This window comes from Mesocricetus auratus, unplaced genomic scaffold (genome assembly GCF_017639785.1).
Source record: "Mesocricetus auratus isolate SY011 unplaced genomic scaffold, BCM_Maur_2.0 Super-Scaffold_100018, whole genome shotgun sequence".
NCBI lineage: Eukaryota > Metazoa > Chordata > Mammalia > Rodentia > Cricetidae > Mesocricetus > Mesocricetus auratus.
The window spans coordinates 36,681,833-36,699,578 of NW_024429199.1; the positions used below are offsets into that span (position 1 = coordinate 36,681,833).

Sequence of the window (17,746 nt, forward strand, 5' to 3'; positions counted from 1 at the left end):
GATTGTGAGCAGGTACTACCACTAACACTTAATTGGGTTTGGGTTTTTTGTTTGTTTGTTTCTAAACAAAACGGTCTCACTATGTAGCTCTGGCTGTCCTGGAACTCGCCCTGTAGACCAGACTGGCCTCAAACTCACAGAGATCCTCCTGCCTCTGCCTCCCAAGCGCTGGAATTAAAGGTGTGTGCCACTAAGCCTGGTGCACTTTGTTGTTTTTTGAAGGAAGAAAATGTTTATAAAGTCAGTACAGTTGACATTTAGCAAGCTACTTCTCTGTGCTCCCATTCCCTCCCCTGGAACTCACATCAGGCCTCCCAAAGGTGACGGCACTGAACGGCAGGTGAGGGGTAGGACGGCCTTTCCATGGTGCACATTAGCTGCGCCTTCTCCTGGAAGGAGGCTTTGTGAAGGGAAGACTCCTCCCTGTGCCAGGAACAGCCTCAGGCACACAGCTGAGGTGTAAATGATTAATGTCCTGGATGAACAGATGAAATGGGGGCAGTGTTTCTTTAGAGGCCCACGGAACGGAAAGGCTCGAGGTCCCAAGCTCCCTGGGTGCCTTGTCCTCCCTGCCTGGGAGTCCCCTCGGGATCTCAGAGTTTCCTTCCACTCCAACATGAAAAAGTACTGATTCATACAGTCCCTTAGAGGCCCCAAGAAGGAACCCTGAGGCTACTCAGAGCCACCCCCCACCCTCCCACCCCATGAACCCCATGAACCCCCCCGCTTCCCGGGCACCACAGGTCTGCACTCAGGCGCTCCGATGAAACCAGTCCATCACTAGAAATAACAACTAGTGAAAGAAATAACCCGCATTCCGCTCACCCTCAGTCATTCGGCAGTAGAGGGGGCGGGTCCCTAAAAGGAGGGAAGAAGCCAGAGTGTAGACCACAGGGCACAGAGAGCAGCAGCTCTGGGGGTCTCTTTGGGGGACTCTAAGATTGGTCACAGGAGCCCCACCCTGGGCATGAACTGATGGTGAGTACAAGGACTCGGTCTCTAATGAGAGAAACATGGAACCTCTAAGCACAGATGCACCTAAATCACTCTGCTAAACAAGCAAAGGAAAACCTCCCAGGGCCCCGGGCAGAGCTTGGCCAGTATCAGGGCTCCACAACACCAGAAATCACTGCGTTTGCAACAAAGAGATCATGAAAATTATTTTGAAAATAACTCCCTTTCCCACCACACCCCTGAAAAATCTCCCCTGGAGTTGAATTAATTCAAAGAACACTGGGAACAGGGAAATGCCACCTTCCTGAAACACCTCATGTTCATGTAATACATTCCTTTTTTTTTTTGAAAGAATCTATTTTTCTAGCTTCACAATGTATTGGATCAGTGAATCAGTGTCAGGCAGTCAGTGTTAGTCATTGCCTAGTATAAGTCAGTCAATGAATCAGAACTGGTGTCTCTCAGTCTGTCTTTCTCTGTCAGTCACTATCGGTGTCAGCCAGACAGTCACTGTCAACCAGTCAATAAAGTAGTCACCGTCAGTGAATTAATAATTAAGTTAGTCAGTGTGTGGGTGACTGTCCAACTCTAACTGCCTGTGTCCTCCGTGATCCTCAGTTTCAGAAGTCATCAGTCAGTAGGTCACTGGGGCGGCGACTCAGTGTCAGACAGTCAGTCAGTCAGTCAGTCAGTCAGCCAGACTTCAGCATGGCGCTCAGCTGGCTTCTGAACGCTTGCCCATTGCCTTTCTGTTTGATTTCTCAGCACCTCTTCCATTTCTGAGAATTGGGATACATTCCTCCACGAGGACAGAGAAGTATCTCCAGGAACTCACAACGAACTAATTTCCCCGTGGGGTGGGTCATGTCCATTTTTGCCCATCATCTCCATCACTCTTAGCTCTTGTGACAGTGAGAACTTGGTGATCTCTGAAAACTCAGATGAGAATACTAGCAGAAGGGAACGAGGTCAACCTTTGACCTTTGACTCCGAAGAGCCTCTTCCATAACCATAGGGGGTTTTACTGGTGTTCTACCAAAGCGCTCATCTGGCTCTGATCCCAGAATTGGCTCAATGACCAGGTAACAATCCAAGCTCTGTTGCAGGAAACCTTTCTGCCTTCCCCCGCCTGTATCGTCTGTGGATGAGCAGACATAAGGGTCACCCAATAGGACAAGAAGTAGCTGCGGGGGGGGGGGGTGGCCTGATCCCCAGGTTTGAACACAGTTATGGACATGTGATTTGTCTGTCTGGACAATGGCCCTCTATCTTTGAGGACTCTTCTCCCCTCCTTCAAATGTCCACCCACCCTGTGGGCTTGTGAAGAAACTAACAATCATGGTTCATACCCATGTGCTGGCCTGAGGCTGGAGCCATTTCCACCTCATCCCACAGTGACTGATTGGTTTGGGGGTGGGAATTGGACCCACATCGGGTCAATGCGAGCTCTCCTCCAGGATTTTGTCAAGGCCGCCTCATTGTTTAGCTGAAAGGATGTGTGTTTGAACCTGTTGGACCCACATCGGGTCAATGCGAGCTCTCCCCCAGGATTTTGTCAAGGCCGCCTCATTGTTTAGCTGAAAGGATGTGTGTTTGAACCTGCCTGCAGAATGGTTCTCATTGTGTAGAGAAGAGCTCAGAAGGAGATAATTTAAAAAAAAATCAAAGAAGCAGATCCAAAAGGAAAGACAAGTGGTCCCTGGTGGAGCTCACAGCCTCCAACGCGGCCTTCACCTCTGGCCTCCTGCCATTTGGTTTTGTAAGCCACAGTGGCTGCCAGAGAACCTTGCCTAACACAGTGTTGTTGCCAGGTGTGGGTATCGAGTGCCCATTTGGCAGGGGATGATCCCCTGTGTGTTTGCCCTGACTTCTGCCCTCTAGTATCTTGCATTAGGGGTGGGCTGGGACCACTTGGGACTGCGCCTGATCCTCAAGCAGAGGTCTGGAGGAGCACTTGCTCTGGATGTCCATGGAGGTGTTGGCTTGTTTGTTTGTTTTGCTATTATAAGGTGTGTGTGCATGTGTACGTGTGTGTGTGTGTGTGTGTGTGTGTGTGTGTGTGTGTGTGTGTGAATGTTCTCCTCATGCCTGCCTTCCTTCTAGAGTTCCATAGAGGGAGCCCTGTTCTGTTACACAGGACCCTGTACTTAGAAGAACCATGTACTTGGTTTAATGCTATGCTGTCACTGTCTTGAAATTCACAGTCATTTAGAAAAAGAGACCCTGTTTTTATTGTGCACAAAGCCACACAAATTACATATCTGATCCTGGCTCTATGTATCCCCTTATGGTGAGATTTGTGATACCAGTGAATCTCTCCAATTCCCTAAATCCACTGCCCTCTTCTTGTATCTCCCTTGTTCCTTAATGTCCCTTCCCCTCCTCAAGATCTCCTCCCTTCCACCCTCATAGGGGACTTTTCTCCCAGAGGCCACCAGACTTATGGCCTTATCCAAGCTACCCATGACAGCCAATATCCGGTTCACCGTGCTCCATCCGAGTTTACATCAGACCAAAGCTGGGATTCACTTTGTTTAGAACAATGCCCAGACAAGCACATTTAAATTCTGTGATTTGGCCTCAACCCTCCTTCCAGATGGAGCCTCTGGGAAAAGTACAGCCCTGGTCCTCTCTGTTGGGAGACATTCAGAACTCCGTCTGCTTCTGGGCTTAGCAGGAAGAGCTGAGCTTCAGAGGCTCAGCCATGAATCTGCAATGAGGACTGGGGTGAGCAGCCTGTGGTCTGGGAACTGGTGAAGGCATGTGCTTGCGAGGGTCTAGCTACTTCTGGGGAAAAGGTGGACTTTGCCCCCTCACATCTGCCCCTAAGGGAGGGAGAACACCAGAGGGCAACCACCGAAACTGGACATTGTTCAAGACTTCTCACCCATCCTGTTCAACTTGAAAGAAAAAAAAAACGCAGTGGAGGAGACAAGAGCCAACAAGAGAAATGGATATATAGTTTGACAACAGAGTCCAAGTATGGCAAAAGAAGTTTATTTTTGGAGTATGGTAACAGCTACGCACTAGGAATGGTCCAATTATGCCTCGCATCTATGCATTTGTGTCGAAAAGACATACTACGACTTTGGAATTTTCCAAAGGTGTTTATACTTGAGATGTGCTGGGTCGCTCCCTCCCCCTCCCCCACCCCCACCCCCGCTTTTTTTCTCCCCCTTGTACCTGTCTTAATCACAGTGAACCAAGTGAAACAGCTTTACAGCTTACTAAAGCTCAAACTTGTCCTCAGAGGAAGCAGTTTAAACGTTTTCTAACTGTAAATTTGCAATGCATTGATTACCAGCAGGGAGCAGGGCCGGGGAATCAAACAGTGGCTCTAATTCAACAGTGATGAGCCTGTCTTGTGGAAAGGAAACACACACACTCAAAGAAAAAAAACTAGACGATCTAGAAGAGCGGACCCTCTTCAGGACAGGGGCCTCAAAGATAAAAAGCAACACTCTGAAAGCAGTGTCGGCTTTGAAAAGGGAGGCGAGGAACAAGTCCACAAGAAGCCATGCGAAGAATGTGGTTTTAAAAGAGGGAGGACTTACAGGAAGCCATATGGCTGCCCTGGTGCCAAGGACTGAAGCTTACCATAAACACCACAACAGCATTCTCCCTGAGGCATACCTTTGCTGTGCCAACAACAGACACAGCCTCTTAATAAAGGGGCATTTACCCCAATGCACCTACCACACTAAAGGGACGTGGGGGCTTGGCAAACAGATTCCATTGGCAAGCTCTTCATAATCCCCCTGACCAGCTGAAATACCAAGTCCCTTGTGAACAAATGAGTTACAACCTGGCAGGCTACCGTTTGTAACCAGAACATGTGGATGCTGCCTAGAGATGCCGGCATCCCTAAGAATGCTGGGTCCATGGTCCTGCATCACTCTCAGTTCTTGTTCCTTGCAAATGAGTCTCTTCTCCCCCAAACCCAGAGTCAGAGCTGTTGGTATTCAGGCATATGTACTGGCCTGCCCTTGGGGTTCTGACAGGATACGCCCTTAGCTGCAGCCACTAAGAGCACCACCTGTGCACATTCACTATGCTCCCTTTTAAAAGGGCCCTGCCTATCTCTCTCTCTCTCTCTCTCTCTCTCTCTCTCTCTCTCTCTCTCTCTCTCTCTCTCTCTCTCTCTCTCTCTCTCTCTGTGTGTGTGTGTGTGTGTGTGTGTTTGAATGGTGTGGTATGTATGTACAAAAGAGTGAAGGACTGGTGAGGAGACCCTTGGAATCAAGTACCCCTGGGCACCCACAACTCCTCACAGCCCCACAGAAAAAATTACAGAAGGCTAGGCTCCCACATGAGTGAGGTTAGCAGTGGCGACATGAAAACTCCAGGCATCAGCTCCTTCCTTCCCATGTCACCTGACCACATTTTAAAACACTATTCGATACCACAAAAGGCAAGATTATCTACCAGCCTTTTTCAAATTTTAACCATGACCCACATTCTCATGGCTTCCTAGAGTCTTACACACACACACACACACACACACTTACACAGCAAGAGGTGATTACTTGAGTGTTCTCTTTGATTTGTGGTGATGGCCCGCCGAAACACAAACCCGGATGTGTTATGAACAGATCAGAAATCAGCCTGTCTATTCAGATGGCCCTGGAAGCATCATCAAGATCCCCCCCGGGCATCCACCACCGAGGATGAGAAGCGAGTCTCCCACGGACAGGGTCCAAAAAAACGGTGACTCGCATCTAGGTTGGCAACCGTCTTGTATCCCGGAACCTGTCCAAACTGCAAGTCAAGCCTGTCCCTTAAGGGTCCCCCAGCCGTGCACCAGTCCTTTGGGATCTCTGCGGGAGGCTGAGCAGAGCCAGGTCGGAGAGTGCAGGATCAGAGGCCATCCCAGGGTCCACTTGATCAGCTGGGAAGGCATTGTGGAAAGGAGTGCGTGCGCCCCAGCCACTGACTGCTGGCTGTGCTGACCCCGAAGGTCCTCTAAAGGTGTCCTCGCCCCAAGCAGAGTCGGCCCAGGCCGAGTGACTCAGATAACGGTAGGAGCTGGGCAGGAGGGTCCACGAATCTTCCAGAGGTCTGCGCTGGAGAGATAAATCACTGTGCATATCCCCGGAACCGTGCTCTTCTGGGCGTCCGTCTGGCGGCTGGGCCTGCGGGCAGGTTGGGGACCCAAGATCGTCCGAGGAGAGCGGGCAGGTTACAGTCCGGAGGCATCGCAGACCCGGCAACCTTGCGGTGGCAGCGCTACCCGCGCAAGGGGATGGCAAGGCCCAGGACGTGGGGTCACCCGTGGGCATCCAGTCGGGCTCACGCGTCCGGGTCGCGACGCCCCTGGCCCGGGTTTCGCTGAAGGTCAGCTGCGAGAAGCTCCTGCTCAGGGCGGCCAGGGTCGCGGGCTGCTGCGGTGGTGGGAGGCTGTGCGCGCCGGGCTCCCGGGGAAGCAGCCGGACTGCTGCAGGGCTGCTCCGGACACTCGGTAGCCGCTGCTCCTCGGCGCCACCGCCCGGCCAAGCCCGCGTCTTGGCGCGGAGTTCGTCTGCCACCGGCAGCTGCGCATGATGTGACCTCTCCGGGTGGTAGAATCTGCACTTGACCCCGTAGGTGCATTTCTTGCCTAGAAGGGGGGCAAGGCGAAGAGGGTACCGAATGAGACCTGGAGTGAGCAGAAGCTCGCCATACCTGGCCCCATGCCCTTCCCCAGCCCGCTGACTCAGCCCATGAAAGGCCTCAGATCTGGAAGGTGAGTCAGGTAGCAAGCGTTCTGGGATGGATGGGAGAGGGTGCTCAGAGCTCTGTAACCCCACAAGGCCAGCCGAGTAAGCATCCATGCAGGAACCAACTTTGAGAAGAGTCTGAGGCCAAGCTGGGTCTGGTCACCCTTAGCTTCCTCCACCCCAGGGACCCTGTGGAAAAGGCTGACCTTGAGGATGGAACCCGCAGTAGGGCTGCTGATGATGTAAAGTCATGCCTCTAGCAATGCCTCAGTTTTCACTAATAGCCACATCAGTCCCTGTACTAACTGTTGTCTTCTCCCTATACCTGTTCTAACCCGGGTGAACAAATGACCAATCGTGCCCATCTAAAACCCAAGCGCTTCAGAGTGATCCTCAACAACCTGGGCCAGCCTGAAAGGATAGGTATGTTAATTCTAACAAGAGATCATTTTGGATGTCATCCACATCTTAATGAACTTCTTTAAGCACAAAAGCCAGGAGCTTAAATAACTTGACAAAGCATATTCATGGAAGAACTAGTTAGACATTTGGGATGAAACCCTTAACTCTGAATGGCTAGCTTGGACCAAGTCTGTAAGGTGGGGGTCAGGGTGGAGGGACAGTGGGGGGGCAGGATAAAAACATAAATGCCAGGGATGCAGAAAGAGACTGGGAGAAAGAGCTGGGGGGTGGGTGCATGGTCTGCCTCCCTCTGAATGTGGTTCTCCCTCTGGCCCTCGTGGGTGTCAATCCTTAGAGAAACTTGGTTGGCAAGCTGCAGCCCAGAAATGCTAGGCTTCTCTCCAGGGTCAGATAGCTCGTTGAGGGCAGAACTTGCTTGGGCAGGAACTCAGGTTACTGACTGTCAGGCTAACGCTTCCCACTGTGCCCTATGCTGCCTGTGCCAGTTCCAAGACAGGACGTACAACGCCCGGGTGCTACCCACCATAGGGACAGTGCTGCCAGGAAGGCTCTGGGGGCCTTGGCTTCTTGCTTAGGAAATTGCTCAGGGTTGGTCCACGGCGGCCCAGGGGGTCATCAGGAGGCATGAACCTGAAACATAACCATAGAGGGACCACTTCAAGAGCGAACGGGACTTACCACTGGTACCTACATGGAGGCTCAGGAGAGGAGGCCTGAGCCACCCACAGAACACCAGATGGCATGGGCCATGTACACAAAAACGTACAGGCACCACAGCACAACCCTGGCTTCACACCAGCCTCTCCCAATGTGGTGCTGGCCAGTCGGTTCAGAATCACCCCACAGCTTGTTACGCAAATGCAGCCTGAAGCTTTCGTGCTGGCCCTGTTAGGGCAGAATTGGACTTTTTTTTCCCCCTCTAGGAATTTATATATTAACTTCCTAGGTGCTTTTTATGCAGGAAAAAACCCATAATTGTTCTGCTCCCCACCCCTTTCCCGTCACCCTCATGAAAGCCTGAGAAAGTCCACGGCATTAATGGCTTGTGGGAGGCTTGGGAATTGTGCAAGATCTTGGAGGCTTAGGTCTCGTGATGGTTCAATTGAACTGTCAACTTGATGAGAATAACCTGGGAGACGGGCCCCTGGGCGTGTTTGTGAGAGGGATCCCTATCAGGTTAAAGGAGGTGGGAAGGTATACCTTTAACAGCCCACCATTGCTCTGAGCCTCTGTCACTCACTGCTTCTTGACTGCAGAAGCAATGTGACCGACCAGCTGTCTCAGGGTCCTGCCACTGTGACTCGCTCACTAGGATGGGCTGTACCCCGGAACCATGAATCAAAATACACCCTTACGCTGTTTTTTACCAGGGTATTCTGTCAAAGCAACAGACCAAGAAACGGAGATAGGCCCCTTCCACCCACGTACACCACGCCTCTCAGCTCTGGCAAATGCAAATGGAGAGTCAATATTGGCTGTCGAAAACACCAGCAGGTAGTTAAGTCGGTGGAGAAATAGACTCCTGCATACTGGGCCTCGGCCAGCCTCATCCCCAACAGAAGGGAGTGGGTGTTCCAAATGTTCAGGGCGCAAAAGCTGGGCATTGGTCACTTATACCGCTAACCCCACGACTGGGGAAGCCGAAGCAGGCCGGTTGCAAGTTCAAGCCAGTCTGAGTAATTTAGTGAGACTGTAGCGCAAAATAAAATTTACAAAAAGGGTTACTGATGTGCCTCTGGTAGGGTATGTGCCAAATATATGCACAAAGGCTTGGATTCAGTCCCACAAAACCAAAATTCTTCTGAAAAGAATAAATAAAAACAAAGGAAAATTCTCCCATTTACTAAGATCCTGTATTTCCAATAAATCCTTTAGTTCCCAGGAGCCCCTTCCATTCCACACAAAAGTTCTAGAAGAGGACTAAATGGGGAGAAGAGCTGTCTTTGCCCATGACTGTCATCCACAAGTTGAGCGAGTCCCACCCAGCGGAGAGCTGAGTGACCCCTGACCCAGTGCGGGCTCCAGGGCTCAGCTCCGAGTCCCACCCAGCGGAGAGCTGAGTGACCCCTGACCCAGTGCGGGCTCCAGGGCTCAGCTCCGAGTCCCACAGCTGGCTTCTCCTGGAGTTGGGACCTAACCAAGAATCTGAGGAGCCACCCGCTGCAATCATTAAAACCTCTCAAAGGCATTACCTCCCTCTCTCTTGGGAGCAAGAGCTCTGCCAAGAGGGCCCTGTGGACATGCCCTGGGCACTGAGGCAGGCGCCATCACTCCCAGGCAGTCAGGCCTTTCCTTCTGACCCTCCACCCACATAGCAGAGGGCCAGGCATTAGAAGGACTTGTCCAGGGCCTGTGGTTGTCACCAGGCCAGAGGCAGCCATGACCTGTCCTCCCTTAGCGAGGATTTCTGCAGTCTAGTTCACGGACTTGCCAGATTCATCCAGCCCAAGCTGGACAGAGAAAGCCACTATACCACGAGCCTGGAAATGACCGTGGGGGTTACCGAGGGACAGCTGCTGAGGCCTCTGTCCTGGGCTCGGAAGGAACAGGTGGAAGTCAAGGGGGAGGGGCGGGAGCATGTCCAGACCTGTCCCCAGGAATAAGTGCTACCCCTTATGGGATACAGTTTTCTCTCCTCTTCACACCACGTCAGCAGGGCAGGACCTCTGAGGAAACCACCGGGTAAGGGCCAGCTCCTTAGCACCTTCCATTGCACTACACCACCCCCCTGACTCCAGGGTCAGGCAGTGCTCTCTTACGGGCAAGTGGACTGAGCATCACCTGGAGTGCCTTTCTCTCCCCCATCTGCTGTTTGTCTGGACAATAGTCACGTGTTCATTCTCTCACACACCCACCCATGCCTGTGTCACTAGTGACTGTGTGTCTACTATGTGCCAAGCGTGCTGGGAACAAGGGCAATCTGTGCCATTACAGAGTCCAAGACCTTGCCTCAAACCACGTGCCAGCGGGCCAGTCAGAGCTGATGGGTCCTTGCCTGGAACAGAAACCAAAGCGCTGGGGCCCTAGCCCAGTTGGTAGAACATTCATCTAGGATACACAAAGGCCTGGGCTGGTTTGGCCCTCTGCATGGTATAAACTGGCATGGGTGGCCCACATCTGTAATTGTAACACTTACAAGATGAGGTGGGAGGACCAGAGGTTAAAGGTGATACTTCACTACATGAGTTTGAGGCCAGCCTGGGGTATATAAGAGCGCCTCAGTCAGATTTTTTTAAAGATGTTGTGTTGTTTTTAACTATGTGTGGGAATGTACGCCTGCGTGTGGATCTGAATGTCAGGCCAGATGCCAGGGGTAGTGGGCTCCCTGGAGCTGAAGTTAGAGACGGTTGTGAGCTGGCTGACATGGGCGCTAAGAACCGAACTCTGGTCCACTGGAAGAGCAGCGACAAGTGCTCTTAAGCCCTGAGCCATCTCTCCAGCCCCAGTCAGCACTTTTAAAAAGACGAAAACTTGAAAGGAAATACAACAAAGTTGAAATCCCCCCTCAACGATAACTTTTCTCTAATTTTAATTTTAGATGTATGTATATGAGTGTTTTGCCTCTGTGTGCACGTGCACATGCGTGTGTGTGTGTGTGTGTGTGTGTGTGTGTGTGTGTGTGTGTGTACCACACGTATGCCCGATACCTATGGAATCCAGAAAAGGGCATCAGATCCCCCTAGAACTGCAGTTATGGATGCTGTGAGCCACTACATTAGTGCTGAGACCCAAACCTGGGTCCTCTGCAAGAGCAGCCAGTGCTCTTAACCCCTGAGCCATGTCTCCAGCCCCACCCTGCATGATGACTGTCTTATAGCTTTTACTTGGACAGAGAATGAAGTTTCTGGTGTGCAGAACACACTTTTGGTCCACCTGCTGGGCAACCTTGCAGGGAGTCGGTTCAATTGGCTGGGAGAACCAAACGGCCATGAGCAGAACTGCTTTCAGGGAAGCCAGTCACAAAAGAGAGGAGATACGAGGGGCAGAGATGACCCCTGGCCGGAAGGGGCCTGGCTAGGGCAAGCGGACCTCCATCCCTTACCTGTCATTTACAAAGGAGAACATGAGCAGTCGCTGCTCGATGAACCATTTCCACTCTGGGTTTTCACTCTGCAGGTCCCGGTAGTTGTCGTTGGAGACAATGACGCCATCCTTCTCGAAGGCCACCTTCACAATGTAACGGTCATCGTAGCAGACCACTCGCTTGCCATTGACCTTGCGGGACGGGGTGTACACCAGCACAGACTGCCGCTCCAGCTCCTCCAGCACGTGCTGCTCTGAGGCCGCAGGTGCAGACTGGAGTCAAGGCTCGGTAGAAGGGCCCGCCCCCCAACCCGGGAACGCGCCCCCCAACCCGGGAACGCGCCCCCCAACCCGGGAACGCGCCCCCCAACCCGGGAACGCCCCCACCCAAGCCATCCACCTCCATACCGGCTGCAGCCAGTCAGACCCGAGTAGGTTCGAAGGGACTATTACTGTTTAGACAATTCTTACTATAAAGTCTAGGCTGAATCTCAACTTGACAGTTTTTTCTGCTTCCTAAGTGTTGGGATTATCGCCTGCGACAGCAAGGCTGACTTACTCCTTCCCGCCTACAACCCCAGCATCGGGAAGTAGAAGCGGAAGGAACAGGAGTGCAAGGTTGCATGAGTCCCTGCCTCAAACAACACCAAAACCACAAAAGTGCATAGCACACTTAAGGCACCTGCAATAAAAAGCGCCGTGAACTTCGAGAATGAGGTGCGCCATGCCTGGAAAGTCCCTACTGCCCATCCCAGTCCAAAAGCCTCTCTTCCCCGTAAGATAACCTTACTTTTATTTTCACGGGCACACAAGTGAGGACCATTTTCAGTGTCGCTCTACCTTGGACTTTACCCAATGAACAGCCCTACCCACACTCCTATACCGGTTTCTTTGTCCAGTTACCATACGGTGGCATGGTCCAGACCGGTCCCACACGCCTGCTACTGTCGCCAAATGCGTCTCTGGCGTGAACATCCAGGGAACCCCCGGGGAGCAGATCTCTGAAATATTTTTTTGGCCTGCCAGGTATAACACGGTCCCTTACATGGGTTTATTTTGCGTTTATTTCTGGTTATTAATGGAATTGATCATCTTTGCTCACTCTTACTGCCTACTTAGAGTTTTCTTCTATAAAAGGCTTGTTTATGAAGTAGCTCATCTTTCTGTGGGTTCTTGTCCTTGCTTCAGTAATTTGGAGATGAACCCCTTCATCATTAAAATGTAAGGCATAGGGCTGGGGATGTGACCTTGTTGGCTGAGTGCCTCCTTATTGTGCAAGAAGCCTGGAGTTCAGCCCCGTCACCGAATAAAATGGGCCTGCAATCCCTACACTTAGCACTGGAAGCAGAAGCAGGCAGGCCAGGTGTTCGAGAAGGCCATAGTCTAGACTCTTCTCTCTTCCGCTCTCCCTTCTGGGCTTTTGTTGTTGTCGATGTTATTTGCTTGCTTCTTTGTTTTGTGGCACTACTGTCTGCTTCTGAGTTGAAACTCTCAACATGTCCAATTTTATTCATTTTTCTGCACAGGGCTACCCCTCTGTGGTTTATTTTAAAATCCCTAGCCAAGTATTTTGGCACACACAGCACTTGGGAGCCTGAGGCAGGAGAATGACCACAGTTTTTGGCTATCAAGTGAGCTCCTTGCCGCTAGGGCTATATAGCAAGCCTGTCATAAATAAATAAATGTATGGAGGTAGAGGACAACCTTTGAGTTGGTTGTGTCCTTCTACCGTGTGGGTCCTAGATATCCAACTCTGGACACGAATCCTCCAGGGACAACGGTAAAGCACTACAAAGGAGGACACACATTCCCGTGGGAAGGGCTTGGAGATGGCAGGCAAGCCTCAGATGTTGACAGACTTCAGGAAGACAGAAATCAGAGAAACTCAGAGGGCTGAGAAACACCTGAAGAAATGTTCAACATCTTTAGTCACCTGGGAAAAACAAATCTAAACCCCTTTCAGATTTCATCTCACCCTATCAAGAATGGCCAGGATCAACAGTATCAGTGACAGCTCATGCTGGTGAGGATGTGGGGTAAAGAGAACACTCTTCCATTGCTGGCGGGAGTGTAAACTTGTGTGGCCACTATGAAAATCAGTGTGGCGGTTTTTCAGGAAGATGGGAATGGATCTACCTCAAGATTCAGGTGTACCTCTCTTGGGTACACTAAGTAAAATCCCCATGCCAGGAATTTTATTTTGTTTTTGTTTTGTTGAGTCATTGGAGAAAGGGCCCCATGAAAACCCCCAAATATCAGAGACTTACAAAGGCTATTGGTTACTCTCCATAATTTGATGGTAAAGCTCTATTGCTGAAAACACTACTAATTTACATTATCAAATATGAGCTGGTGCCTAACTAGAAGCTTCTCCACTACTGACTAGCAGTCATGATACTAGAAGGTATTCTTTTGCTGATGCTGTTTTGTTTTTTCAGGACAGGGTTTCTCAGTGTAGCCCTGGCTATCCTGGAACTCACTCTGTAGACCAGGCTGGCCTCAAACTTACAGAAATTCTCCTGCCTCTGCTGCCTGAGTTCTGGGATTAAAGGCGTGTGCCACCACTGCCAGCTGTGAAAGTTGGGTAGGTAGGGAAATAGGTCAGATCTAGGAGGATCTGGGGAATCTGGAAGGATCTGGGAGACTCGAGAAGATCTAGGAGGATCTGGGGGGGTTGGGAGGGGAAACATGATCAAAATGTATTTCATGAAAAATTTTCTTCAGTTAAAAAAAGAAAAATGGGTTGGGAACCAAAAAAGAGGCTCAGTGGTTAAGGGCACTGCATGTACTCGTGGAGGACCACTGTTAGTTCAAAATACCCACAATGGGTGGATCAAACCATTAGTAACTCCAGCTGCAGTAATTCAACACCTCTTCAGGCTTCTGAGGGCAGGTAAGCACACGCGCGCACACACACACACACACACACACACACACACACAATGCATATGTCATACATAAATAAAACCAATTAAATAAGATACGTCAGACTGTAATGCTTATCTAGCATGGTCACAGCCTCTGGTTTGACCCCCAGCACTGAAAGAAAACAGAAACACTTAAAATAATCTCTAGGTCTCCACTTCCATGTCTTTAAATGGAGAGTCTGAAGAGGTATTTGGCAAATACCATTACCTGACAGGACCAATGTCTCCCTGACAGCCTATTTACTATCAGGTGCAAAATGCAAATCCAGTCTTCAGAGGGTTAAATGTTGTAAGGCACAGTTGTTTGTTTTTTTAAAGATTTATTTACTTATTATGAATACAACATCCTGCCTCCATGTATGTCTGCACTCCAGAAGAGGGCACCAGATCTCATTGTGGATGGTTGTGAGCCACCATGTGGTTGCTGGGAATTGAACTCATGACCTCTGGAAGATCAGTCAGTGCTCTTAACCTCTGAGCCATCTCTCCAGCCCGGCACAGTTGTTTTATACTACAAATCATTCACAACAAACCATAAAGTGGTGTGTTTATCTGTAAGTGAGCAAGTAGGAGTTACAGAGTATTTGTCTATTCTATGCGTTTTTCATGGCATTTCTGCTCCGAGGAAGGGCCGGGAGCTAGAATGTGAAGTGTTCATAGTCGGGATGGACTATGAATTTGTGGAACTCTCAGTACAGGGAGAAAGAGCGCTAAACCAGTACTAAGCAGGTAGTTGAGCACCACGGTGGGTGACTCTAGCACAGAACAGTGTGTGGCATACCTCTGATAGGGGTATCAGATCTCGATGGTTCTTTCCTCCAAGATGGAACAAAAACCTTGATGTAGGTGTGTCCTCTGTCCCGAAACCAGTCCACAGCCAGACGAATTCCCCGGCAAGAGAAGGCTTCCTTATTTCCATGGCTGCAATGGAAGACAAAGACATCTGAGGAGAAACAAAGGGGGACTTTCTCTGGAAGCATTTTGGGTCACAGCCTAAAAGTGAGAGGGAACTGTGCAAAGGGAATCTTAAAAACAGTCCACTCTTCCCACAGATCATAGCGGGGTACAGCTTCCGCTGAGGATACAGAGGCACTCAGGCTCCCCGGGGTGGCCGAGGAGGGGACACATTCCAAGGGGTAATTGACCTGTCTGCTCTTTAGCTTAAGGTACTAAGAGCCAACACTGAAGAAAAATACAGAGAATCATGAAATAGACAAGATCAGCCATCTGCAGAATTGCATGTCCTGTGAGAGATGATTGTACCGGCTCTGCCAGGGCTCCCAAGCCCAAGCAAGGAACCAGTGCTCCACAAATCCCACCAAAGACATCAACGCTGCAGAAAAAGGACTATGTGAGACCTTGCTGCATCTTTTAGGCCTCTTAAAAATTATCATCCTAGTCTGGTGGTGGCGGTGCATGCCTTTAATCCCAGTACAGGTGGATCTCTGTGAGTTCCAGGCCAGCCTGGTCTACAGAGTAAGTTCCAGGACAGGCTCCAAAGCTACAGAGAAACCCTGTCTTGAAAAACAAAACAAACAAACAAACAAACAAATCATCATCCTAGCCAGACATTGTGGTAAATATCTTTAAACCCAGCACTCAGGAGGCAGAGGAAAGTGAATCTCTGTGAGCTCTGGGTCAGCCTGGACTACATAATGACTTCCAGACCAGCCAGGGATGCACAGTGAGGCCCTGTCTCAAGGGGAAAAAGGATCATCTTCTTAAACAGGGAATGATGGCACATTTCTTTAATTCTTGTATCTTGGAGGTAGAAACAGGAGGATCAAAAGTCTAAGGTCATCCTTGGCTATATATTGAGGCTAGCCTGGGCTACACAAGACCCTGCTATGGAAGAAAGGGTGTGTGGGATCATCTTTCTTCATGTTAGAGGACTGAGAGATGTAGATTCAAAGGTGTTTTGTCTTTGAAATAGATATAAGAATATGCTGGCCACCCATGTGTGGCTCACAAAACTTAGCTGGCCCATAGAGGACAGTGAGTTGGGCACGAGGTATGAGAGATGAAGCTTTAGGGGTCTCAAACAGGAGTCAGGGGTTAGGCCTGAGCTGCTGTTGCTGCTGCTGCTGAGTAAAAGAGGACAGATAGTGGATTTGGGGGACATTTAGAAGGTGCCAGAACTCAGTTTCTGGGTGTGGAAGTAACAGAGAAAAAGGTATCAGATACTTCCAGGTTCCTTGCATGAATGCACGGCGGGTTGTGCACTGACAAGAACTCTGGAAGAGCTCTGACTGGAGGGGAAATAAAACACTCATAAGTTTGGCTTTGGACATAGAGCGACTTGGGGAAAGTTTTGTGACTATGAGGTGAACACATTAGGTGAATAGGAAGAGGTCAGAGGAGATCTGAGTGGCAAAAGTTGTAGATCACCCTTGCTAAGCAAAAGTTGAAACCGCAGCTTGGACAGAATTACTCGACTGCCAGAAAGGAAGTCTGAGGTCTTGAGCTTGGCCTGGAATGAGTTGCTCATTTTAGGCAGGGGTAGCGGGTCTCTTACAAAAGAGACAGAAAGGATCTCTCCAAGGGACAAGAAAGAAAACAGCCAGGGGTGCTGTTCTCTGGAAGCCAGGGAAAGGGACAGCCGAGTACCCTCTGGGGGACCGGGAACCTGAAGGCTTCATTTGAACTTGCTCAATCTGGGCCACTGATGCTGGAGACAGAGACGAGTGGCTGGATCTCGGACACTGTGAAGGCAAAATCAACCCACTGAGCCATGGATGTGGTGGAACCTGACCTCCAGACTAGACCGTTTTCTGCTCCCTGATTCTCAACCTCTGGTTTTCCTCCAGCTGTTTATTTAATCACACTCCTTCCTGGATGCCATCAGTGAGCTGGCAGCAGCCATTTCTGTCTGCTCACCCAATTCACTCCTCTCCTTTCCTCCGGTTCTCTGTTAAATCCTTGGGAAAGCACCCGTTGACTTAGTAGACTCCATTACACACACAGACACTTGCTAGCATTTAAGAACATTCACCCAGCCTGACATGGTGATGCACACTTTTAATCTCAGCACTCAGAAGGCTGACGCAGAAGAATTGCCTGGAGTTGGGAGGTTAGCCTGGCTGCTTACTAGCAAGCCCTTGTCAAAACAGAAAACCAAACCACACACACACACACACACACACACACACACACACACACACACGACTGTTGGGGGAAGTCCTGTGCATTTGTCAATAAAGCACTGTTGAGCCAATAGGAATCTAGATAGGTGGGACTAGGAGTCCAGGAGAACTCTGAGAAGGAGAAACACACAAAGAGTCAAGATGTAACGCCATGGGGTAGGAAGCCCGGAACTATTCTCCAGTAAGAAGCATACTTAGATTAACAATTATGGGGTAATTACTTAAGTCAGAGCTAGCCAGTAAGAAACAAACAAGGCCAACAGCTTCATAATTAATATAGCCTCCTGTGTGTTTATTTGGGACTGATGCAGCTCTAGAACCAGGCTTCTCTCAAGGAAAAAGCTTCTCTTTACAGAATGGTGTCTAACTATGGTCCTTGGTAAGCTTGAGACTTTCCTTGTCCAATAGTGAGTTTCAGTCCAGCCTAGACTACAAAAATCCTCTTTCAAAAGGTTCAGAGTGCAGGGCCTAAGGACATCATTTGCCCAGAATGTCCAAGCCTTGGCATTATGGTGGCACATGCTTGTAATTTCAACACTCAGGAAGTAGAGACAGGACCATCAGAAGATCAAGATCATCT

General features: G+C 50.0%; 1 protein-coding gene and 1 long non-coding RNA gene across 2 annotated transcripts in view; one reads left to right on the forward strand and one right to left on the reverse strand.

Moving 5' to 3' along the window:
* Positions 1-3,935: 3,935 nt before the first annotated feature.
* Positions 3,936-17,746, reverse strand: part of Zc3h12d (zinc finger CCCH-type containing 12D) — a 29,079-nt gene continuing 15,268 nt past the window's right edge. The window contains exons 3-6 of the mRNA XM_040728171.1: positions 14,805-14,944; positions 11,116-11,350; positions 7,597-7,703; positions 3,936-6,550 (exon numbers count right to left, since the gene is read on the reverse strand). Coding sequence (XP_040584105.1) covers positions 5,733-6,550; positions 7,597-7,703; positions 11,116-11,350; positions 14,805-14,944 — 1,300 coding nt within the window. The 3' untranslated portion in view covers positions 3,936-5,732. The remainder of the gene's footprint in view (positions 6,551-7,596; positions 7,704-11,115; positions 11,351-14,804; positions 14,945-17,746) is intronic.
* On the forward strand, positions 6,544-11,591 carry LOC121132812. The gene is made up of 3 exons (XR_005869456.1): positions 6,544-7,073; positions 8,444-8,567; positions 11,190-11,591. It is a non-coding gene; the product is annotated as an uncharacterized LOC121132812 (long non-coding RNA).